The 25,694-nt window shown below is 35.6% G+C and overlaps 9 gene segments (V, D, J or C); all 9 read left to right on the plus strand.

Annotated features, from left to right (window-relative positions):
- Positions 1–1,951: 1,951 nt before the first annotated feature.
- LOC122822382 lies at positions 1,952–2,648 on the plus strand. The segment is given in 2 exon segments: positions 1,952–2,101; positions 2,187–2,648. Coding segments are annotated over 2 exon segments (360 nt in total).
- Positions 2,649–8,389: 5,741 nt separating this feature from the next.
- LOC122821970 lies at positions 8,390–8,841 on the plus strand. The segment is given in 2 exon segments: positions 8,390–8,438; positions 8,525–8,841. Coding segments are annotated over 2 exon segments (366 nt in total).
- Positions 8,842–9,827: 986 nt separating this feature from the next.
- Positions 9,828–10,269, plus strand: LOC122821971. The segment is given in 2 exon segments: positions 9,828–9,876; positions 9,956–10,269. Coding segments are annotated over 2 exon segments (363 nt in total).
- A 1,154-nt stretch (positions 10,270–11,423) lies between these two features.
- Positions 11,424–11,870, plus strand: LOC122822383. The segment is given in 2 exon segments: positions 11,424–11,469; positions 11,557–11,870. Coding segments are annotated over 2 exon segments (360 nt in total).
- A 3,048-nt stretch (positions 11,871–14,918) lies between these two features.
- Positions 14,919–15,426, plus strand: LOC122821972. The segment is given in 2 exon segments: positions 14,919–15,017; positions 15,119–15,426. Coding segments are annotated over 2 exon segments (354 nt in total).
- Positions 15,427–17,670: 2,244 nt separating this feature from the next.
- Positions 17,671–18,115, plus strand: LOC122821973. The segment is given in 2 exon segments: positions 17,671–17,720; positions 17,802–18,115. Coding segments are annotated over 2 exon segments (363 nt in total).
- A 1,101-nt stretch (positions 18,116–19,216) lies between these two features.
- On the plus strand, positions 19,217–19,731 carry LOC122821974. The segment is given in 2 exon segments: positions 19,217–19,266; positions 19,352–19,731. Coding segments are annotated over 2 exon segments (429 nt in total).
- Positions 19,732–21,884: 2,153 nt separating this feature from the next.
- On the plus strand, positions 21,885–22,395 carry LOC122822380. The segment is given in 2 exon segments: positions 21,885–21,963; positions 22,043–22,395. Coding segments are annotated over 2 exon segments (363 nt in total).
- A 1,626-nt stretch (positions 22,396–24,021) lies between these two features.
- LOC122821975 lies at positions 24,022–24,520 on the plus strand. The segment is given in 2 exon segments: positions 24,022–24,142; positions 24,216–24,520. Coding segments are annotated over 2 exon segments (351 nt in total).
- The last annotated feature ends 1,174 nt before the right edge of the window (positions 24,521–25,694 follow it).

Consider the following 25,694-nt stretch of genomic DNA (forward strand, 5'->3'; position numbering starts at 1 on the left):
AAACCTCAAATCCCCTCAGAGTTATCTTGTGGGTTATTTTCTTTTCTTTGTGAGACACAGATGTAAAACTAACAAGGCTATAGTTGCAGTTACATTAAACTCTGACACTATGACTGAACAATAAGAAAGTAATTTTTTTTTATCACTGTCCCACCAATTTAAATTTTGGATATAATTTAAGGAAACATGACTCAGATGTGTATCATGGAAAAAAAAAATACAAAATTTCCATTTTAATTTCTTCGTATAAATAGACCTGCAAAATGTCATTTTCAGAGCCACCAGTAAAACAGTGTTGATGGATGTAAAGAAATCACCAGAGTTAACAGCAACAAAATGATGTATTTTAAATTAACCAACCTGAAACCTGATGACTAAACTGTGTTGGAGAGCACATTAATTATCGATAGTACAGAAGGTTGGCTAAAGCTTCTCACAAGGAAAAAATTGGCACACAAAAATACAAGAACATTGAGCTTCAATAGATGTCGTTTATGATTTCCTGTTAGCAGAGGTTCCATAAAAGTGTGATTTAAGAAAAATATTTGTGTTGCTTCTCCTGTATGAAGACCTTTATTTTGATGAACCTCAAACAATCGTGTGAAAAAGAAATATACCCGCCCCAAAGAAAAACTGTGAAAATATCATTGAAAACATGCAAAAAGCTGGTCAACACTTATAAGAAGGGTTTCACTATGAAATAGAAATGTTTAATAAATAATAAATATTAAATAAATATTTTATTGTTTATAAAAGTTAACTTTGTCAAACTGTCAGGTTGACAAGCATCAGTTTTAGCGACTTGATTGAAGACAAAACATTTAAAATGAACAACATAAAGTAAATCTGACATTGCAAAAGATGCATTACTGTTATTAACTTAATTTTGTATTTTCAAAGAAATAAATAAGTTCCACCAAGAAAGATCTGAGAGACAGTTTAGAAAATGTATTTACCTCTTAAATTTGAGTTTGAACTCCACCTTCCCTGACAGGAAGAGTCAATGCAAAGATAAATAACTTCCAGTTGTATTTATATGACTGTGGTCACAGGTGAGACTGGTAATTTTGCAGTTTGTATTTAATGTGCTAATAATAAATTAATTTTACATAAGTGTCTTATCAAAATCCAAAAAGTCTAAGAAATCTCTGAAAAGCCAATTTTTTAACAGTCCACAAGTAATACATACTATATAGTGATGCAATTTTTTCACTAATGTTTTTGCTAATAATGCTACTGCATTAATAGTTATAGTTTTCTTTATATTTATGGTTTTCATTTATCACTTTCCCAGTGCTCCCTCATAGTCAGGTTTTCTCATACATCTGCAATGCATTCTATCAATTGGACTCTTCCCCTCTCTCCTGAAATTACTCCCCTCTGTGTAAACCTTTCCGATTTATTTGCAAGATTTGGTTGGTCTTCATATCTGGGTTGTCCCTTGTAGTTTGTCTAAGTTGAGTTAATCAATAAATGTAGTTTTCCATTATGCACCTGCCTTGTTAATGCTTGTCTCTGAGTCCTTTATCAACTCCAGTTATCAACAAAACTTCCCCAGATGCTCAAAGCATTTTTCCCTCAAGTCTTATCTATTAAAATTAAAAAAATATGTTAATGTGTTTGTGCATCAAATGCTTACTGTTATAAAACCCATCCCTAATGAGTCCTTCCTAGTTTGAATCTGTTGTCTTTGCAGAGCACACATTAATGACTAGTGAACTTGTAACCTGAACTGAGGTCAGACATCTTGTGACTTCAGCGAAGTGAAAACATTAACTCACTGGCTGCTCTCGGTCTTTGTGGTGAGTTCTTCCAGCTCCTTAGGTTGCATTAGACAATTTTTTTTTACTGGAGATTTGAAGATATAAAACAAAACTAGTATTTCAACAAGTTACAATTTCAGAATATGGAGACTCAGTGTCTTTACCTCAAAAATCTGGAGTTTCAACTCCACCCTCCCTGGCAGGAGGAGTCAATGCAAAGCTGAACAATTTCCAGGCTTATTTGTGTGACTGAGGCAATGCTGTCAGAGAACGGGAATCACACAGAAACAAGATGAAGAACAAATTTGGCCTGTTGTTTTTTGTCATTTGCTTTACAGGTGAGAAAATGTCGACAGAACTCTGATCTCCCTTTTTGAAGCTGTTTTCTAACAACTATACTTATTTGACTGCTGTGCTTCACAGGTGTTTATTGTCAGACTCTGACAGAATCTGATCCAGCAGTAAAAAGCCCAGGAGAATCCCACAGACTGACCTGTACAGCGTCTGGATTCACATTCAGTAACTACTGGATGCATTGGATCAGACAGTCTCCTGGGAAAGGACTGGAATGGCTTGCAATAATCAGATCTGACAGTGGGGAAATCTACTACTCTCAGTCAGTCCAAGGTCGGTTTACCATCTCCAGAGACAACGGCAAACAGCAGCTGTATCTGCAGATGAACAACCTGAGAACAGAAGATTCTGCTGTTTATTACTGCGCTCGAGATACACAGTGACTGAAGTCGGTTCAGCTGCCGTACAAAAACCTCAAATCCTCTCAGCGCTATGTTGTGTGTTATACGGCTATAAAACTAACAGCTGCAGATACTCTAAACTCTGACACTATAACTGAAGAATAAGAGAGGAATGTTTTTTTTATCACTGTCCAACCAGCTTTAATTTAAGGAAACATAACTCAGTATAGCTACAATGTATATTATGTAAAAAATAAATGTTTTTCATTTTAGTTTCTTTGTATAAATTGACTGACTGAGGCCTTCAAAATGTCCTTTTCAGAACCACTAGGAAATTTTGATGATAGATGTAAAGAAATCACCAGAGCTAACAGCAACAACATTTATTGGATCCTGTAATACACCATGTTGTTTTATCACTACTATGCACAAAGCAAAAAATGGCACACAAAAATATAAGAACACTGATCTTCATTAGATGTTGTTTATGATTTCCTGATTCTAGCAGATGCTTTAAGAAAAATATTTGTGTTGCTTCTCGTCTATGAAGACCTTTATTTTGATGAACCTCAAACAATCTTGTGAAAAAGAAATGTACCTACAGTAATTCTTATTTTGTCTAAGCCAAAGTCTTCTAAAAATGAAAATTCTGCATGTACACTGTTAGACTTTTTCTTGTAATTTTACAGTACCTTACTGGCAACACTGTTGCCAGTAAGGTACTGTAATTACCATTCTACAGTACCTTACTGGCAACAGTGTTGCCAGTAAGTTACTGTAGTTGCCATTCTACAGTAACTTACTGGCAACAGTGTTGCCAGTAAGTTACTGTAATTGCCATTCTACAGTAACTTACTGGCAACTTACTGGCAACAGTGTTGCCAGTAAGTTACTGTAATTGCCATTCTACAGTAACTTACTGGCAACAGTGTTGCCAGTAAGTTACTGTAATTGCCATTCTACAGTACCTTACTGGCAACCGTGTTGCCAGTAAGTTACTGTAATCACCATTCTACAGTACCTTTACTGTTATGATATTTCACAGTTAATTTTTACTGTGAGTGTGCTTTGCAGTTATAACTGCTTTACTGTAAATGTAGTTTATAGCATAAAACTGTAAATGTATTTTATAGTAAAGCTGGTCTACTGTAAACTTGTTTCACAACATAATGTCAGTTTTACTGTAAATTAAAGTTTACATTTTTTAATACAAGAATATTTTACCATAAACCAAAAAATTTCATAAAAGAAATTTTAGTCCAAGTACTGTGAATAAAAACAGGTATTTATTTTCAGCAGATTTGTTGAAATAAAATCCATTTATATATTCACAATGTCATAAAGAACAATGTCACAATACAATATAATGTGCTATAAAACAACAAAACCATAGAACACACTACAGGTCATGTCAATATTTTTATGGTACATGTATGTAGCAACATGAACGTGCATCAAGTACCAGCCATAAACTATTTAAAGACTGACTTTTAAAAAAAATATAGAATATACTTAACTTCATTTGAATATGAACTGTATTTCATTCAATATGGACACTTGAATGCATCTGGATCCAATAACAGTAACAATCTTTACATAACCTTTTCTATTTGTTGCACACTGTACAACAAAAGAACAACTAAAAAAATTGGGCACTACAAATTTTATGTACCACATCAGGTATGCACCAACATGAACACGTATATCATTCAAATGGTGAACAGTCAAAAACCAGCAGAGGCTGCATTGTCAGAAAGCAGTTAACAGTAGCTTAAATGTGCACTGTTACACAATACATCACAAAAACAGTGCAAGTGTGATAATGTACTGTATGGTAGGCATTCATATTAATAAAGATTGTTATATCAGATGCATTTCCTACATCAGAAGAACCTTTATTCCATTCGTCAAACAAAATCAGTGAGATCCATCTTGTGGAAGCTGAACTGTAAAGAATAAGACAGACGATGTGGGAGGTCATGAGATGGTCAGGAAGTTATCTACATTTTCAAATCAACAGGAAGGCTGACAAATTAAGCTGAAGTGACAATGTCCAAATGCATAAAACCATTGGCATAAAGCAGCATTAAGTTGATAATTTGTTTTAAAAAAAAAATCAATTGCACTGAAGTGATAATAGAAGCTGCATAAAGAATGAGCAGGACTGGCTTCACTTCAGGTTTTTGGATTGTTTATGGCAAAAGCAGTCAGTCAGTCTTCACTAATTCAAACGATTGCGTACTGTATTGACACCCTGCAAATGTCCCCAAGGAGACGATGAAATACAACATGTCATAACAATCTTTTTAGTCATTTTGTTGGTGGACAATAAAGACAATAAAATAATAAACATTTGGTAAAATGCTTACCTAGTTGGAAGTCCTCCATTCAAATTCAGCGAGTCGTTTGAGGAAGGTGTTGATCCGGGAGTTGACACTGACTACTTTCCTCTTGACTTCCCGTCTTGCGGCCTGTACTGACTTTGGCTGTGCATTTGGTACCAACATCTGGATTGATCCTCACAAAGAATCTTTTAACAGAAATAAAATATATTAATTGTATTTTTTTTAAATGAAGACATACAATACAGCAATCAGCTATGGTTCTTCATCATCAGTCAAACTGTCATTAAATTTAATTCATAAATGGTTTGGTGTAGAGTACTTACCGTTGTATCATCTCCAGCGTGGTGGATGCTGACTCCTGATACTCCAGATTGAAGTCATAATATGACCCAAAAAGACAGCAAGGACGCTGGCAAAGTCATGTAGTTGCTCAGGCTCGAAAAATACCTTCTCCTCCATACTGACCATCCACCGGGTTGCAGACATCAAGCTATTTCCTAAAATAGACAAACCCTTGTCAGGCTAATGCTAGTGAGTAAACGTACAGACTACCATAACTATTACATAGATTGCTACAAAAAAATTATAGTGATAGAAAATATTCCTCTTACCAAGCATGATTACCCTTGGTGTTGTAGGTGAGGTCATTTCCATCTCAACAGACATCTTGGTGGAAGATACCTTTGAAACATAAAAGGAAAACTCTTAAATATGAATTACTGGTAGTAATTTATATTTAAAGGGCCAGTTCACCCAGATTACAACAGGTTTTTGAGAACCTCACCGCGGAGACTAGACTAGACTTTCCCCCTACATCCTGCTACCACTCTGAAACAGCAGATGTGAATGACAGTTTGTGAGGCTAAATGCATTTTTGAAAGCATTACATTCCACAAATACAGTATCTGAATGGCTAAGTACAATATGGGTTAATGAAATGAAATGTTTGTGATTTGGGTGAATTGATCCCTTTAACAAATTAATTGAACAATTCTGATTTAAGATGTGCGTTTTAAGTTAAGAGTCGATATAAAATTACATCAGCCAAGATGAAGATTGAGTCCTCTTTTTCTTTGAAATGTTTTCTTTTTCTCTGGAAGTAGGACATTGCTCTATTCCACAACGAAACCGATAATTAGCTGTGTGTTGATGTTTCTTCACATGAGTACAAAATTCTCTAAATTCTGAAGTACAAATGCTGCAGAATTTACACCTGTACATAGTTGCACCTGTTAGTACTGACTTAACTTTAAATTTGTAAGAGCATGGTTTAAACAGGTGAACAGTCCTTATATGGAACCAGGGTTGGAAATTAACTTTTTTGTCCACCTGCCACTGTGGCTGAACCAACTCAAAAAATAACAGAAACCACTTGAATGTTTTCCACCTTTGTCCTCATTTACAGACTCTTATACACTATGTTGGAGATGTAATGGTACTTTAGCAGGCTAACTAGCTGTAGCAAGCTCAAAGTTATAGATTAGGTTAGCTGCTCCTCTACATTTCCAGACTATTTTGTGGCTTCAAATATGTTTGAAGAGCTGTCTTTTTACCTGTTGTCTTGTCTTTTCAAGAGTTGAAACTATGTTAGCACTCAGCAGGACAGAACTGCACAGCCACTTGGAGGGAAAAAGCTTGGGAGTTAAAAAAAAAGTCATCTGACAAAAAGAAAAAAAAAGAACAAGTTAGAATTCATCCTTGTTGACCTAGCTAATCTGCACTCTTAACATTTGCAAGGTCATGGTTTAAACAAATGAACAGTTATTAGATTATTTTATTATCTAATAAAATAATTAGATAATTAGTTATTAGTTATTTAAAAAAAGGGGGGGGATCAATTATCAGTTAACGTTATATGTTCGACAAAGGATGTAACAACAATGCTAACAGACACTCAGCACTGAGCTTATCTCAACCCAAAGCTAGTCGTTCGAGGAAGATTTAGCGGCAAAAGTCAAGCTAAAACCTTCGGTAAAATTAGCACCTTAGCTAACGTTAATTCCGAACCAGCTCAAAAAATAACACCATCATATTTTTCTATCTTTCACCTCATGCTAAGTTATAGCATTACAGCATGATGCTATAAGTTACGTTAGCTCCATCTAAAATGTACATATCCAGATTAGGTTTTGGCTTCAAACAGTTTTCTAAGAAGTGTTTTTTTACCTGTCTTGCGAAGAGCTGAAGCAGTGTGAGCCCACAGCACGGCGACAGAGCTGCACTTGCACTTGGACGGAAAAAGCTTCGGAGTTTAAAACAAACGTCATCAGAAAAACGTTGGAAGCGAAGCCACCCTTGATGACGTAGCCAGATAAACTGCATATTAATGTTAGCTAGGATGTGAAAAAAACAAAAGTACACGCTCTCTTTCTGCCTTAAAAATATGTTAACCACTAAAGGAGTAAAAATACAGAAACAGGGAACCACGATGAAACATCTATGATGACCGTTGGAAATCAAATAGAATTCTTACATGGCCAGCGCAAAGACATTATAAGTGCAGTACCACTACTGCAATGTGTAAACAGTAAATTACGGCAACTTCAAAACATACAGTAAGTTAATGTAATACTATGTACTATACCCATAATGCAATGCAAATTACAGTAACTAATTGTAAAGATGTTTTATGTTAGTTTTACTGGGCATTTTGTGGTATTTAGCTGTAAAAAATACAGTAAAGGCTAACAGTACAAGACATTATAAATACAGTACCACTACTGCAATGTGTAAACAGTAAATTACTGCAACTTCAAAACATACAGTAAGTTACTGTAATACAATGTCCTTTACCCATAATGCAATGCAAATTACAGTAACTAATTGTAAAGATGTTTTATGTTAGTTTTACTGGGCATTTTGCGGTATTTAGCTGTAGAAAATACAGCAAAGGCTAACAGTGTATACAATTAAGCTGGTAATTAAGATGGTAAGGTTTAAAGTAATATTTAAATTTTCCAACATGCTTCTTTAGTCTGGAAGAAATAATCACATGTTGAAGTGCACCAGCTGGAAGAAGCTAAAGATTTATTTGGTGGGGTGGGTGCCTTTATATATGAAATGCTTGAATCTCCACCACAAAGATAAATTGTGAAAATATCAGTGAAATCATGCAAAAAGCTGGTCAACAATTATAAGAAGGGTTTGACTATGAAGCAAAAATGCTTCATAAAAAATAAATATTTATGACATGTATTTTTGAGTAAAAAGTCAATAAATATTTTTTGTTCACTTTTATAAAAGTTTACTTTGTCAAACTGTCTCTTGAGAAATACCCATCTAAATTTTAGACAGGCATCGGTTTTAGTGACTTGACTGAAGCCAAAAAAAAATTAATAAAAAGAAAGCAAATCTGCCATTAGATGCATTACTATTATTAACTTAATTATGTATTTTCAGAGAGATAACTAAGTTCCACCAAAAAACAAAAGATTTGTCAATGTGTTTACCTCTTAAATCTGAGTTTGTACTCCACCCTCCCTGACAGGAGGAGTCAATGCAAAGATAAATAACTTCCAGCTGTATTTATATGACTGTGGTCACAGGTAAGACTGGCAGAGAAACAAAATCAAAATCACGCTGAGACATGATGGACTACAGATATGAACTGATGGGTTTTCTCTTTTGCTTGACAGGTGAGAAATTGGTGACAAAAATTAATTTTGTCTTTTTGAAACTTTTATAACAACAACTAGACTAATTCTACTGTGTTGTTTCACAGGCATTTATTGTCAGACTCTGACAGAATCTGGATCAGTGGTTAAAAATCCAGGAGAATCCCACAAACTGACCTGCACAGCCTCTGGATTCACATTCAGCAGCTACTGGATGGACTGGGTCAGACAGGCTCCTGGAAAAGGACCAGAGTGGATTGCTCGTATCAGTAGTGGCAGTGGTGGTGGCCAGTACTACTCACAGTCAGTCCAAGGCAGGTTCACCATCTCCAGAGACAACAGCAGAGATCAGCTGTATCTGCAGATGAACAGCCTGAGAACAGAGGATTCTGCTGTATACCACTGCGTACGAGAGGCACAGTGACTGAAGTTGCTTCTGCAGCTGTACAAAAACCTCAATCTGCTCAGAGTTATCTAGAGACATATTTTATTTCCTCTGTGAAGCCTCTTTCTGCAAAACTAAGATTCAGTTTCCACAACACTAAACACTGATCCTAAGATTTGAGAGGAATAAATCCATACACTTAATGTTTTCTTTTCCATCACTCTACCAACATCAGATATTTCATCTGATGCCAAGAAATCTCAAAATATTTACAATCTATTAACAAATTTTTTTGTAAACTATGTCCTCTTCATATATAAAACATTGATTTTTAAATCGTTTTCTTAATTAATGTTTCAATGTTTATTCTGAAAGTATTTGCAACAATTGAAGGTACACATTTCCTTAAGTATAGAAGAATCCCCCTAAACACGACCTATAAAAATTATGCGTAATTATTTTATGCATTATCTGCAGCTATGGTGCAAAAACAGAGTACCACTCACGGTCACATTTTGAGCACATAACACTTTCACTTTTAATGGCTGTTACTATTTAAAGACGTTCTAACAGAGTTGCACATAAACACCCATAAATCACATTATTATTAATTTTTTTAGCATAAATTCTACTCACTGTCTTAGAGTCAAATCCTGTTATTTAACATTTCTCATGACATTTCCCCATGGTAACAAATGCAACTTCTACTTGCACAGACTATCCTGAAACCATTAGAGTCTACTATTTAAAGTTTAAAGCCTACTTCGTCTTCCCATAATATTACATAAATAAGCTTATTTTTTGTGACTAAACCAAAATCTAAAAAAATGACTAGTCTATAAGTACAATTAAACCTATAATAACCTATAATAATCATCAATGCATACTTCTGGAAATGCATCTCACAAATCAGAGTTTGAACTCCACCCTCCCTGGCAGGAGGAGTCAATGCAAAACTTTGTGTTTTCCAGCTTTATTAGTTGAACTGTGGAAATGCTGTCAGAGAACAAGATTCCCACCGAAACATGATGGACTACAAATCTGGGTTGCTAATTTCTATCATCTACTTTACAGGTAAGAAATTGCTGACAGAACTTTAATCTGCTTTTGAGAAACTATTTTCTTACAATGACTATATGTTTCTGCTTCACAGGCATTTATTGTCAGACTCTGACAGAATCTGAGTCAGTGGTTAAAAGACCAGGAGAATCCCACAAACTGACCTGCACAGCCTCTGGATTCACATTCAGCAGCTATGAGATGAACTGGGTCAGACAGGCTCCTGGAAAAGGACTGGAGTGGATCGCTTATATCAGTAGTGGTGGTGGTGGCCAGTACTACTCACAGTCAGTCCAGGGCAGGTTCACCATCTCCAGAGACAACAGCAGAGATCAGCTGTATCTGCAGATGAACAGCCTGAGAACAGAGGATTCTGCAGTTTATTACTGTGCTCGAGAGGCACAATGACTGAAACTGTTTAAGCAGAAGTACAAAAACCTCAATCCCCCTCAGAGTTATCTAGTGGCATATTTTAATTTCTCTGTGAGAAAACTGTCTGTAAAACTAACAGTGACACAGTTATTTATTTCATGTTTTTAATTTTAAAATAAATCATTTCACAATAAAGTTTCAATACAAAAGTTATGATTTTTGCATTAAGTGCAAAACATTTAACATAATGAATAGATTTTTGCTCAGTGAATAAGAATACGAAAGTTTTAAAATCAGCTTTTTTTGTAAAATAAGTAAATAAGAAGTAAAGTTTAAGATGATGTTTAAATTCTAACAATTGATTAATGTACCTAAATGTAAAATACTTTACCATGCATAAATCATACATTGCTTTATCCGTTTAAGCTTCTTACATATTTAGCACAAAATATTTGTAATATATTTTTCAAAAACTCCAGTACAAAGAAGTTCAGCTTTGTGATTATAAGAATATGATTATCAGTAAAGGATCTGACTTCTCATTTGGATGCTGTCAAATAAACTGGACAGACATTCTGTGGGATACATTTTCACAGATGGAAGTAGAACAAGTTATTGTAATATTTTCAGGGTAAAGTAAAAATCAGAGAGAGCAGCAACAGCAAGATATATTTGACACTGTCTAATTTAAGTGCAAACAACACTTCTGTATAATTCTGTGCCAGATAAGCAAAGTATTAAAGTAGGCATAGAGGCAGAACAAAAACTGCACTGAAAATATTTTCTCAATGACCAGATGGTGGCAGTGTGGACTAAACAACAAGAGGACTATACATTTTTGAGAATAATGTTTCCTGTTTTTGTTCAGCTCATGAAGCTTTCCAGTTTTGGGAATGTAATATTAGAATAACTAACTAAGCTATAAGTTTATATCACACTGAAACATATTGACAGAATAAAACTTACAAAGAAGATTAACTGACTACTTTAGTGGGAAAAATAAAAAGGAAGACAGTCGTGAAACTGTATGAGCTACAGCAGATCCAGTCAAAGAATGAGTTTCACATACAAATCTATGTATTATTTCTTCTCCCTCCCTATCAGGAGGAGTCAATGCAAAACTTTAAACCCAGCCATATTTGTGCGACTATATAAAGGTTGTCAGAGACAAAAGAGCACACTGGACCAGGATGGACCACAAATCAGGAATCTTTCTCTTTATCATCTGCTTTATGGGTGAGAAAATGCAGACAGAGTTTTAGTCTGTGTTTCAGAAACTATTTTCTAACAAGGATTTTACTTCATGACTCCATTGTTTAACAGGTGTTGATGGCCAGACTCTGACAGAATCAGATCCAGTGGTTAAAATACCTGGAGAATCCCACAAACTGACCTGTACAGCTTCAGGATTCACATTTAGTGACCGCTGGATGTCTTGGATAAGACAGAGTCCAGGGAAAGGACCGGAGTGGCTCGCTGATATCAATGGTGATGGTGGCAGCACATACTACTCCCAGTCAGTTCGAGGCCGTTTTACCATCTCCAGAGACAACGGCAAACAGCAGGTGTATTTACAGATGAACAGCCTGAGAACAGAGGATTCTGCTGTTTATTTCTGTGTTCGAGAGGCACAGTGACTGAACTCACTGTAGCAGCTGTACAAAAACCTCAAGTCCCCTGAGCTTTTTCTCCCTTTGTGACACTGTCTTCCCCCATGAGACACTGACAATGATGTGATAGATGAATGGAAATAGTTCTAAGATAAAGAGAGAAATAAACCTTGTGTAAAATGTTTTAAGGGATGTAAATATAATCTAATACCAACAAACACATGTGAGAGAGGGGAAATAAATAAAGAAAATTTTGGTGCTTGAAAAAGCTTGGTGATCATCATAAAATATATGTTCTCCATAAAACAGTTTTTTTAAAAATAATAATCAGCTTTATTTTCTAGGAAAAACAAAACTGTGTTAAATGTAATCTGTTTCGAGCAGCCATGAATTAACAATTATAGTCAATTTATGACAATCTTGTTTAGTCCTTAATATGTTTGTGTTACTGTGCAGTAGATGTAATGAAAACCATACAACACACAAAATATTTAATGATTTTCTCACCACAACGCTGGAGGAAATGAACAGTAACTTAGTGGCTTTTTCAGCTAATAACCACTATACTGTTGTGCTCACAGCCGTGCTTTAGGTCTTCAATCAAAAATCACACAAAACAATGTAAAAAGCTGAATGGGTTGTAAATTAACATAATATTTAAGCAGAGAGCTTTGATAATGACAATTATTATTTTTATTCATATTTCTCAGTTTTTGCTTTCTCCAAGGTAAAATATGACATTATGTTGTTGTATTTTATCCATTGACTGACATTTATCAACACTTATTCACATTTTCTGTAGAGTTAAAGAAGAGAAGAAAAAAAAATGTCATTTAGCTTCCCAATTCAACTAAACACTTTTGTTAAAAATCTGTTGTCTCAAAACTTGATCTACTACTGATTGTTTACAACCTGTCACTGGAGTGCAGAAACAGAAAAACAGGGTCACTTAATTGCCACATTGCACCCATGATCAATGCATATGTATGTTTGAGGAATAATGGGAACAAAACTCTACATGAACACCTATAAATATTATCAAATGAATCAAAGTTTATATCTATACATACATTCACTTATGCACACACACACACACACACACACACACACACGCACCCATGCACAAACACTCAAAACAACAATAAAACCTGAATCAATTATTGAGTATTAAGAACAAAAAGCATCTTCTTTCACTGATATTGAGAAAAAATATTTACTATGCATGAATTAATTTTCTCTACATTGTTAAAAATAGAAATTATATTTTTAAATCTGTCATAGGAGCCACTCCCTGATTGGTGTCCTGATGCAAATCTGTGGTTTGGTCAGGGTATAAACTGATAGTGACTCGTGTTATAATTCATAGAGAATCAGGATTCTTTTGTATTCAATATGATGAACATGTTCATTCCTCTGCTGCTTGTTCTCTCTCTGCCCTGTGAGTTCTTTAACTTTCTAAGTTTTCTTTCACCAAACAATATTTACATTTTCATTTTCTTCTGTGAAACTGAATAAGATCCTAAAGAACATCCTCTCAAGAATATTCTCAATTTCACCGGTGTAATTTCTTGTGCTTCCATAATCCAACCAGGTTCTACAGGTCAGAGAATGGAGTCCATTCCCTCCAGTGCAGTGATAAAAAGGCCTGGAGAGACTCTGAGTCTCTCCTGCAGAGGATCTTGCTTCTCATTTGGGTCCTATGATGTGCATTGGATCCGACAGCCTGTGGGAAAATCACTGGAATGGATGGAAGATATTTATTATGATGCAAGTGGAACCGACTATTTGAGCATTTTACGAAATCGAATATAAATCACCAGAGACAACAGCAACAGCATGACGTACCTGAGACTGTCTAGTTTAGATCCAGTGGACTCTGCTGTGTATTACTGTGCAACAGAAGCACAAAAACTCAAGAGAGAATGTTTTCTCTGTCACCAGATGGTGGCAGTGCGCACAGTAGAATGACTGAATAGTATATTATGCACATACTTATCAGTAACAGAAAACATTATAATTGATCATTTACTTTTCAAGAAGTGATGAATATTTTCAGCAAATATAATCTATGTTTTCTCATATATGTGCCTAAATGAGCTCAGCTTATACATTTACTGTATGACTTTCTTTGGTGTTTATCCTATACCCTATTTGTCCATCCATCCATCCATTTTCTTACACCCTTCTACCCTAATGGGGTCGGGAGGGTTGCTGGTTCCTATCTCCAGCTGCGTCCCGGGCGACAGGCGGGTTCACCCTGGACAGGTCACCAGTCTGTCGCAGGGCAACACAAAGACATACAAGACAAACAACCATGCACACACACACTCACACCTAGGGAGAATTTAGAGAGACCAATTAACCTGACAGTCATGTTTTTGGTCTGTGGGAGGAAGCCGGAGAACCCAGAGAGAACCCACAATGCACAGGGAGAACATGCAAACTCCATGCAGAAATACCCCGGGCCGGGAATCGAACCCAGGACCTTCTTGCTGCAAGGCAACAGCTCTACCAACTGCGCCACTGTGCAGCCCTACCCTATTTGTGTTGAGCTTATCAGTCAATAGTGTATATCTTCTCAGATTTTCAGTCAGACTAACTATTTATTGGCATTCACACAGATTCCTTGTTTTGAAACAGCTTCTCTTTGGCAGCAATGGTATTTCATTATTGTATGGCACACAAATTTATTGTGTGAAACAACATAAAATTAACATCAATAAATAAATACATTCATGATCCTCTCTATGTTTGGTTTTTAATACCAATGGTTATTGTTTGTTTCTATTCAGACATCCATTTTTTTTATTTTATTTGTTAGCCTTAAGAAAATAATCTTGTAATACAGCACACACGTCAGGGATTTTTCAGATAAATAAATAGAAGCTTTTCACAGATTTTATTAAAAAAATATCAACCAAATAGCTAATAATTTAGATTAAAAGAAACTAGAAATTTAAATTAAAGTAGCTCCTGAAGTAAAACCTCACAAAAATAACAAAACTAAACAAATAAGCCGATTAGTCTTTGTCCAATCAGGAGGAGCCCGACAGGACAGGATGTCATCCACAGCTATATATTTGACTCTTAGTGGGCTGACCAGGAACAACAGGAACCTGTTTAGCAGAATGGACTACAGGACAGGGCTGCTGCTTTTAACTATCTGTTTTGCAGGTGAAATATTCAAGGTTTTTTATTCCACATTTTCTCTGTTTAGATCAATTTTCAGTTTGTACATGCAGATAGTTTGTCAAACTTTTATCTTCTTCTTGCAGGTGTCGATAATCAGTCTCTGACAGAATCTGAACCAGCTGTTAAACGACCTGGAGAATCACACAAACTAACATGTTCAGGATCTGGATTCACATTCAGTAACTTCTTCATGGCTTGGGTCAGACAGGCTCCTGGGAAAGGACTGGAGTGGCTTTCAACTGTTGATGTCACGAGCACATATTACTCTCAGTCAGTTCGAGGAAGGTTTACCATCTCCAGAGACAACAGCAAACAGCAGGTGTATCTGCAGATGAACAGCCTGACGACTGACGACTCTGCCGTCTATTATTGTGCTCGGCATCCACAGTGACAAAAGTCGGTTCAGTCGCTGTACAAAATCCCCTGATATAAATCTGTAACAGAAAAAAAAAAAAAGAATGAGAAGTACATCCCACAATGCACACGTTTGTACATGAAAGCATTTGAATTTGTTTAGTAATTTAACTATAATTAAAAATACAAAACATACAACTGTTTCCATGTGAATTTAATAAATAAAATGTCCGACATGTTTTCTATTAATCAGTTTACTGGAAATATAATTTCCAAAACATGAGGAAATTGTTGTGAACTTAACATCATAACAGAGAAATACATTTTCTTTGTCTTTATTTTCTTTGAGTCATGCATGCTAATTAAGACTGTGAATCCAAATCACAACAACAAACTACTACTGCTACTACTACTACTAATAATAATAATAATAATTATAATAATAAATGTTTGTTAAATATATGAATGGACTTTAGGACTTCTTGCTTGCATACTTATAATCATCAAAAGTTTGAATATAAAATCTTGCACAGAAACATTTAATGAAATGTGTCATAGTGGACCAAAAAACGTAAAATACTGAACATTTGAATAATGAAAACTATTCCAAATTGCAACACAAAATATTAAATAAATTTAAAAATAAATACCTAACAACCACCAAAACTGTTTTCACAAACCCAGACATTATTTTTTTTTTTTAACGTTTCTAGTTTTGTTTATAAACTCTTTATATCTCACTTAGGTATCTTTTGATGTTCAATTTATTGTCCGCATTTGTGGATTAAAACATAAAATAATACCAATGAAATCAACCAATGTAATCTCAACAGAAAAGGAGAAAAAAAGAAAAAAAAATATTATGCCATGTTCCCTTGAAATGATAGGTACCTTCAAAATGTATCCCATTAATGTAATATAAGTTAGGAGTTCATACTTATGTTCTATCAGAGATTTGTCTTTGTCTCAGATAAACTGAAGTTATCACCTCCTTCTGTGATTCTACGTAAATCATGTGGCTTGTTTGTCACGGCGAGTTCACCTCACTCACCTTAAAAGTTGATCAGATGTTCTCCCTGCAACTACAGCAATCATGTTCTCCTTGACTCTGTTGCTGCTGCTTCTAGTTTCTGTAGCAAGTAAGTCTTTCTAGTTTATTTACAACCATCAATTTAGTCTGTGATAAAAATGTCACACAGTAAATCCTTCTTTGCAGGTTTGAAAGGTGAACAGCTGAACCAGCTACCCTCCATGACTGTGCAGGCTGGGAGAAGTGTGAGCATCACCTGCCAGGTCTCTTATTCTATCAATAGCTACTACACACACTGGATCAGACAGCCGGCAGGGAAAGGACTGGAGTGGATCAGTAGAGACACAACTATCAAAGATTCGCTACAAAGCAATTTTAGCGTCAACTTAGACTCCTCCAACAGTAGAGTGACTCTGTATGGACAGAATATGCAGCCAGAAGACACTGCTGTGTATTACTGTGCAAGAGAGAGAGCCACAGTGATACAGACTTCATGAGGAGCTGAACAAAAACCCCAGAGAATCAGAATAAATGTTGCAGCAAATCACCACAAGGGGGTGCAGACATTAATAATGCCAGGAAAACACATTTCTGCATCTTTGTTTTTATAATACATTTTTAACAATAAACATATCATTTAAACATTACAACAACTTAGACTGTGTAATCTCTATACTATAGTTGAAATATATATTTTTATAATTTAACTTAACATTGCATGTGAGTTTATTTAATATACAAATTTCATTATGATTTGCTGTTTGTTAAGCTTATATATTATAATGGTATTGGGGATCAAATATGAATTCAACTGAGCAAGTGGTTTACATAAGAGTTTTCAAATAATCCTGACAAAGCTAGTTGAAAGTTGAAATTTTAAAAGGTAAAAAATATCATTTTAATTACAACGTGTTTTAAAGTACATATAAATATGAAACCTTTGTTATGCAGTCTAGTTTTGATTAATTTTTCTTTAATTTGAAAGGCCAGATAATTTTCTTAAATTTTAGTTGTAATTATCAGCATAATTAATAGAATTTTAATGCTTAGATTTCAGAAGGATAATGATTCATTCAGGTAAGATAGAAAATTGTCAAAATGCATGAAATAGTATTAATAAAGACTATTATAATAACAGTCCAGTCCAAGTTTGTGTTCCTCCCTCTGTTGCAGGAGGAGTCAATGCAAAACTTCAGTCACTTCCAGCCATGAATAAATGACGATTGTTAGAGAACAAGTAGCTCACTGGATCATGATGGATTACAGATCAGCGCTGCTCCTTTTAGTCATCTCTGTAATAGGTGCGAAAAGCTTACAGAACTTAATCTGTCTTTAGTAAATTATCACCAAACTAAAACTGTGCTTTTTTTGTTGTTTTATAGGAGTTGATGGTCAGACTCTGACAGAGTCTGAACCAGCAGTAAAAAGACCTGGAGAATCCCACAAACTGACCTGCACAGCCTCTGGATTCACATTCAGTGGCAGCTGGATGGTCTGGGTCAGACAGGCTGCTGGAAAACAACTGGAGTGGCTTGCATTAATTCATCCGAGCGATGGCAGCACATACTACTCTCAGTCAGTTCAAGGCCGCTTTACCATCTCCAGAGACAACGGCAAACAGCAGCTGTATCTGCAGATGAACAGCCTGAAAACAGAAGATTCTGCTGTTTATTATTGCGCTCGAGATGCACAGTGACTGAAGTCGGTTCAGCTGCTGTACAAAAACCTCAAAGCCTTCAAACTTATCTGGACAGAGTTTTTCCAATATCTTCCACAGTAAGACTGTAAATGTAAACAACCTGTCACTGAGACAAAGAGAAGAATAAGCATAATAGGTTTGTGTTTGATTATATCTGACTGTTCTAATTGTAAGAAGAACCATTTTGTTTATATGTAAGGTGTATGTGAGAGAAATTAGGTCAATAAATGTTTTCCATTATTGCAAAAAAGTTTCAGCACAAGTAACTTTTTTAATTTGATGTTTTATTTGAATCACTTTGTGTTTAAAACAATATTAACCAACCCAGAATGTTATAAAAAAACCTCTCAGACCTGAGATTTATTGTTATCCAAGAAAATGGACATTTGAAAAGCTCCCATCTCACTTGCTTGTTATGCAATGAAGTGGGATTAATAAACAACCAAAAGATAATGTTGATAAAATAATAAGCATCTGCTATCCCCTCACCTTTTTCAATAACAGTCACACATATTTTTTTCATGGAGTTGGTTAATTAATCTGTAAAATGTCCATCCATCCATCCATCCATCCATCCATCCATCCATCCATCCATCCATCCATCCATCCATCCATCCATCCATCCATCCATCCATCCATCCATCCATCACAGTGTTTTTTAATGCTTTGTTATTTTCTTTCCTTTTATGTGTCAATAATTCTTTTATATAGTTTTAATTTGTCTGGCTATTTGTAAAAAAAAGATGTTGGTATTATCTCTTTTACAAGGTCTCATCTCAACCTGACTTCCTTTAAATAAAATAAAGTTATCACAAAAAATAATGACAAAAATGCCAGATATTAAAAAAATAGCACAAAGTAAAACTAAGCTATTAATGTGATAAAAGAAATCATGTATGTAAAAATATGGAATCTCTAATGACCTAATTGTAGAAGGATCAAAATTAAGGAAAAGAGGGAAATTTGTAAACTGTTCTAAGATCTAAGTTTCATTTCCTCTTTGTCCCTGGCAGGAGGAGTCAATGCAAAACCTTCAATTTCCAGCTTTAGTTAAGTTACCAAGCAAAGGCTCTTGGAGAACATAGAGCCACACTGAAACATGATGGACTTCAGATCAGGACTGTTTATTTTTGCCCTCTGTTTTATGGGTGAGAAATTGCTAAAAGAGCATTCGTCTGTCTTTGATAAATTATCTTATTATAAGAAATGCAATTTTGCTTCCTTGGTTTGCAGGTGTTGAAGGCCAGAATCTGATTGAATCTGAGTCAGTGGTTAAAATACCTGGACACTCCCACAAATTGACCTGTACAGCTTCAGGATTCACATTTGGTAACTTCTATATGGCTTGGGTCAGACAGGCTCCTGGGAAAGGACTGGAGTGGGTTGCAGCTGTCAATTATGGTGGTAGCAGCACATACTACTCTCAATCAGTCCAAGGCAGGTTCACCATCTCCAGAGACAACAGCAAACAGCAGCTGTATCTGCAGATGAACAGCCTGAAGACTGAAGATTCTGCTGTTTATTATTGCGCTCGAGACACACAGAGACTGAAGTTGATGAAGCAGCTGCACAAAAACCTCAAGTCCCCTCAAGCCTGGAAGTCTTCAATGTGACTGTGAGAGATTGTTACTGTATAGAGACATGAAGACTCCACTGAACCACAGGGACAAAGTAAAGCATGAAGATAATACTATTACATTTAATATCCTATCATTAACAATATAAATCCAATTTAATGTGAAGAAATATGAGTTCATCTGTGAGGTATTTGTGCAAAAGAATTTCCACAACTTGATAATTAATTCATTTATTATATCTCACAAAATAAGGGGTTTTGGGACTTCTCTCTTTGAGCACAACATAGTGAACATTAGTTATAAATACAATATTAATTATCATGACTTACAGATGTTTAACTCTAAAGGCTCTTGTCTCTTATATAATATTCAGTAGGTGCAGGGATTTAAATGAACATAAAAACATAAAAACAGTTACTTATTTTGTTGAAAGTAACTTGAAAATATTGTCAATATTTTCTGAACTTTGATTTCAGCTTTTATCCAGAACTTCTTTAATTTTACTAAAAGAAAAAAAATATATAAATAAACAATTCCAAAGTGCTTAAGGAGTTGTCCACCCTTATACTGCTGATGCACAAATCAGGTTTAGAGATGAAAAAAATCCCAAACTATTGCAGGAATTCACCACACGGTGTCCTCAGATCACTGTTGTTAACCAGATTTGAACATTTAAGAGTCTACAGTTTTAGATGGATACTCACAGAAATTAAATTCAACACGTTCTTGTTGTTGTAACCTTGTTTTTTTTTTTTTCTTGGAAGGTTTGAGAATAATCACTTAAAACAGTAAAAATAATGTGTAACCTAACAAAAATTGTAAATAATATAAGTCAAACTAATCTTCAATCTGTCTAAAATAAATAAATAAATATTTAGAATTTCCTGTATTGAGCTGAGCAACACAGTTTTTTCTATCATTCTGCAGAAGTCATCCAAATGCTGACTCCAGATCAATAGGTTTTTCTCTGTGGCTCATTTCTTCCTGTGAGGAGGAGTTAATGTAAAACTCAGGTGTATTTATAGGTTCCTACAGAGAACAGAGGACACTGAGGTAAACATGATGGACTGCAGAGCAGTGCTGCTGTTTTTAACTGTCTTTTGGACAGGTGATGATTTACTCTCATTTTATTTGAAAATATTTTATTTTATCTTACTAACATATAAATTATGTGTTTAATTTTTATAATAGGAAGCCATGCTCAGACTCTAACAGAATCTGAACCAGCGAATAAAAGGCCAGGAGAATCCCACACCCTGACCTGTACGGCCTCAGGATTCACATTCACAGATTATGCAATGCACTGGATCAGACAGGCTCCTGGGAAAGGACTGGAGTGGGTTGCATTAGTAAGTAAACCCAGTGGTAACAAGCAGTGGTACTCTACATCTGTTCAAGGCCGGTTCACCATCTCCAGAAACAACGACAAACAGCAGGTGTATCTGCAGATGAGCAGTCTGAAGACTGAAGATTCTGCTGTTTATTACTGTGCGAGAGAGACACAGTGACTGAAGTTGGTTCAGCAGCTGTACAAAAACCTCCAGCAACAATAAAAATTGATATGTTAGACCTCAAGTTTCAGACTGTGATGTGACAATTGTATTCAAATAAATCATGAATTACATTTTATAGTTTGAATTTTTAGAACTTCCATAAAATGTTTGATATAACAAAAGAAAACATGGAAACAAGCAGTAAAAACAGATTGAAGCAGCTGGCTTTTATCTTTTTGCTCTTGATGCTCAGATATTTTCACCAAGTTTTTTCTGTTTCAGAAAACTTGAGCTGGAGCTTCAACACGACTGCTGAATAAAACTGATTTACTATCGAAGAGTGCAGCAATGAAAAAGCCAATGAAGTATAAGACTGTAACTCTAGTAATCTTATTAAATGTATTAACTTTTTCTCCAAAACAGTGTCTTTAGATTTCATTATAAAGATATAGCAGTCCCAATTAGGAGCTATGGTGAAATTAATCAAGATGGTTTTCTTTTGTTGTAGTACTTTATGCCTTTGTGTTAATTCTTGCTTGTTTTTGTGATGAAGTTATAGATGATTACAAGTTATGTGATTAATGATTGCCGAGATCGCCATTTGGACAAAACATCACATGATTCCAACTCCTCCCTTTAAGGAGGAGTTCATGCAAAACTGATAAACTGATGGTGTTTTAAACATCCTGCAGCGATAACAGGCAGAGAGAACACACTGAGTTCAACATGATGCATTGTAGGACATCACTGCTACTCCTAGCTGTCTGCTGGACAGGTGAACATCTTCTGCTAACCTACGTTGGAATTAAACCTTTTTTGAGTCCCAGGCTATAATTGTGTTAACATTTTTGCAGGTGTAGGTGGTCAGACTCTGACAGAATCTGAACCAATGACTAAAAGACCTGGAGAATCCCACACCCTGACCTGTACAGCCTCTGGGTTCACGCTTAGCAGCTATGCAATGAGCTGGGTCAGACAGGCTCCTGGAAAAGGACTGGAATGGATCGCCTATATAGGCACCAGTGGTTATCCAATATATTACTCCCAGTCAGTCCAGGGAAGATTCATCATCTCCAGAGATGACTCCAATAGTAAAATCTATCTGAAGATGAACCAGCTGAAAGCTGAGGACACAGCTGTGTATTACTGCGCTCGACGGGCACAGTGACACAGGGAAGCAGGAGGCTCATACAAAAACTTCCTCCATCTGCCACTTCCTCTGCAGACCTTCTGCTTAACTTGTTTGATTTTATATAAATATAATTAACTGAGTGGCAAAATCCTTTGAAATGACATTAATTAAAGAAACATGGATTTAAAAAATAACATGATGAACAGAAATTAGATTAAATAATCATAATAAATAAATAATAATTTCTGATCCGACAAACACGGACGTTCAGAAAAAGAAATAGCTTTTCTAGAATTGCAAATTTAATTTATACATACAGAAAAAAAATAAAGTTGTTACACTCTTATTAGTGAATCCTGTATCGAGAGAAAAAGGATCTAAAAAATAATATGTCTCACTTCCCACACTCATGCTTACTGTCAACCTGCAGTAAGTTGCTAAAAAGATCAACAACTTGAACTACACATTATGAATGAAATGTTTCTGATCACTTCTGATGAAATGATCCGAAACATCCATCCATTCATCCATTTTCTATTCAACCTTTGTCCCTAATGGGGTCGGGAGGGTTGCTGGTGCCTATCTCCAGCAGCGTATCGGGCGAGAGGCGGGGTTCACCCTGGACAGGTCGCCAGTCTGTCGCAGGGCAACACAGAGACAGACAGACACACAACCATTCACACACACACTCACACCTAGGGAGAATTTAGAGAGACCAATTAACCTGACAATTAACCTGTTTTTGGACTGTGGGAGGAAGCCAGAGAACCCGAAGAGAACCCATGCATGCACAGGGAGAACATGCAAACTCCATGCAGCAAGACCCCGGGCCGGGAATCGAACCCAGGACCTTCTTGCTGCAAGGCAACAGCTCTACCAACTGCGCCACTGTGCAGCCTGATCAGAAACATTTCATTTTATAATGCATTTTAATGCATAAAATGAGGAGTTTTTGTGTTGCTATGTTGTTGACTTGAATAAAATGGAAACACCAAGTTTTAAATTTTAACAAGGTTTGAGTTTTTGATCATTTTCAGAATTGGCCATGGCTACTTTTACTAATACTTTTATTTTTGCATAAAACAAAGACTGTATGTTAAAGGAATTAGAAATACTTTAGAAGCATTGATGGCCATTACGTTTAAATGTACAGTAGCTATCCTCCACAATTTATTTAAAAAATCTGTCATCTGCAGATCTTTAAAGTCCATTGTGATCCCAAGAGTCTTTGCATAACTCATTTATCACTCACCTCTACACCAAAGAACACATACAGGTAATAGCACTGTTGGCCTCTAGAAAAGACAAAAGGGGAATAATCAATCTGCACCATTGTGATTTCAAAATAGCTTGAATAATTTCTTATTGTGTTGAAGAGCCCCAGTTATTAAAAGGTTTCTAAAATATTTTCCCATGCCCAAACAGTAGTCCAGTACAGAAGGACACACATCAAGGAGAACTACTACATTTCCTTGTATAATAACATACATTTTCAGCAGTTTCAAACAAACTTTGGAGGATAGTTAGCAAATCTCATTATATGAAACAGAAAGAACCAACACAATTCAAGAGGTTGTTGTTATGTCCAATTTTTGAATTGAAATGCAGTGTTCTGATTATAAGTAGTGACCAAAACATGCTTTATTCCTCCCAGGTAAGTAGAGCTACTGAATATTCGGTCACATAGCCAGTTATGTAAATCTACAGTCTCCACCCCTTTTGGTTTTGATTTATAGTTGTATCAAACCATCTTTTGCACTCAGAGTCTGACTTATCATGATGACAGTCATAAAAAGTGTCTTCCTCTTGGCTCTCATATCAGGTGAGTGGCTGCTCAGCAGAGGAAATGAAAAGATTTAGTATCTGCCGTTTTCAAAACTCTTTCTTTGTTTCAGCTGCCAGGGGTCAGTCCCTCACCTCCTCAGAGGCAGTGATCAGCAAAGCAGGACAATCAGTCACTCTGTCCTGTAAAGCACAAGGAATGTCTCTAGCTTGGCTCCACTGGATTCGTCAGAAACCGTTAGAAGCACTAGAATGGATTGGGCGCATCGACAGTGGCACCGGCACAGCATTTGCCCAACATCTCCAAGGCCAATTTTCTATCACTAAAGATACTTCTAAAAACACAGTCTCTCTGACAGTGAAGAGTCTGAAACCAGAAGACTCTGCAGTTTATTATTGTGCAAGAGAGACACAGTGACACAAAACTCAACAAAGCTGTACAAAAACTGATAACGATCTCTGTGAGCAGCAGCAATGTTTGCCAGGCTTTGAAAATGAGCTTTCTATTGAATAACAAAGAAATATGAACCAATAGGATGGTTGGACATAATTTTGCACCCATTCTTCAAAAGTAAGTTTTGTAATTCTCAACATAAAATCATTTACTCTTTACCCTTTAGAAAAGGGTTAACAGTAAATAAAAAGTATGTATTTCCCCTTTAAATGAGATACAAAAAGTAACCCCATATTAAAAACAGAACATCAGAGGACTTTTATTCAGGTTATTTAGTTTAAACATTTCCAGAAATTTGCTCAAGTTTACACACAGAATGCACCTTATTAACTTTTCAAAAACCTGTATAGAACAAATGGAGCAGATAAATGATGATCTTTTTCTTATTCATTCTAATAAACAAAAATGTATCACTGAGCCACAAATCAAGTTTCCATAAACACTCAGACTGAGTGCAGATGTACATACAAATTTGGAGGGGCAACGACTCTTGCAGTTCTGTTTTCCAAACTCTAGAGGGCAGTTGGAGTTAGTTTTTTAGCAAAAAGTCTGTGTTTTACGGCTATTTCTTAGGAGGCTGCCATATGAAATATTATTTATTTTACTAAATCCATTCTATGAGTAAATCTGTTTTTTCAGATAAACCTTCTTTAACATTTACATTTATAATTATTTTTCTCTCTCTCTCTCACATACATAATTGCTTAAGTAGTTTTCCAAACTGTGCTTTATAAGCCAAGACTAGGAAACAACATCTTATATCTGACAACCTGAAGGGAAAACTCTGGAGAAAAACTGTGTCATAATTTGCTCAATAGAAAGCCTTGCATTTCAACCTCATCAAGTGTCGTACTTCTTAAGGAAATAGATAAGTATTCAATTTTATCCATTGGATATATATTCTAGGGAGGAGCCAATGCAAATTGAAGCCTCATCAATTCTCATTTATGTCATCAGATGCCAAAGCACCAAACAGATTTACAACAACTTTTCACTATGACTACTGCAGGATGTGTTTTTCTTTTCCTGCTGTTATCTGTTTCTGGTAAATATCAAACTTCTGTATTCTTCTTTTAACTTGATTTTTGTGCAAGTTTTTCTGATCACACAACCTTTTCTTTTCAGGTGCTTTTGGTCA

Source organism: Gambusia affinis, linkage group LG19, assembly GCF_019740435.1.
Source record: "Gambusia affinis linkage group LG19, SWU_Gaff_1.0, whole genome shotgun sequence".
In the NCBI taxonomy this organism is placed as follows: Eukaryota; Metazoa; Chordata; class Actinopteri; order Cyprinodontiformes; family Poeciliidae; genus Gambusia; species Gambusia affinis.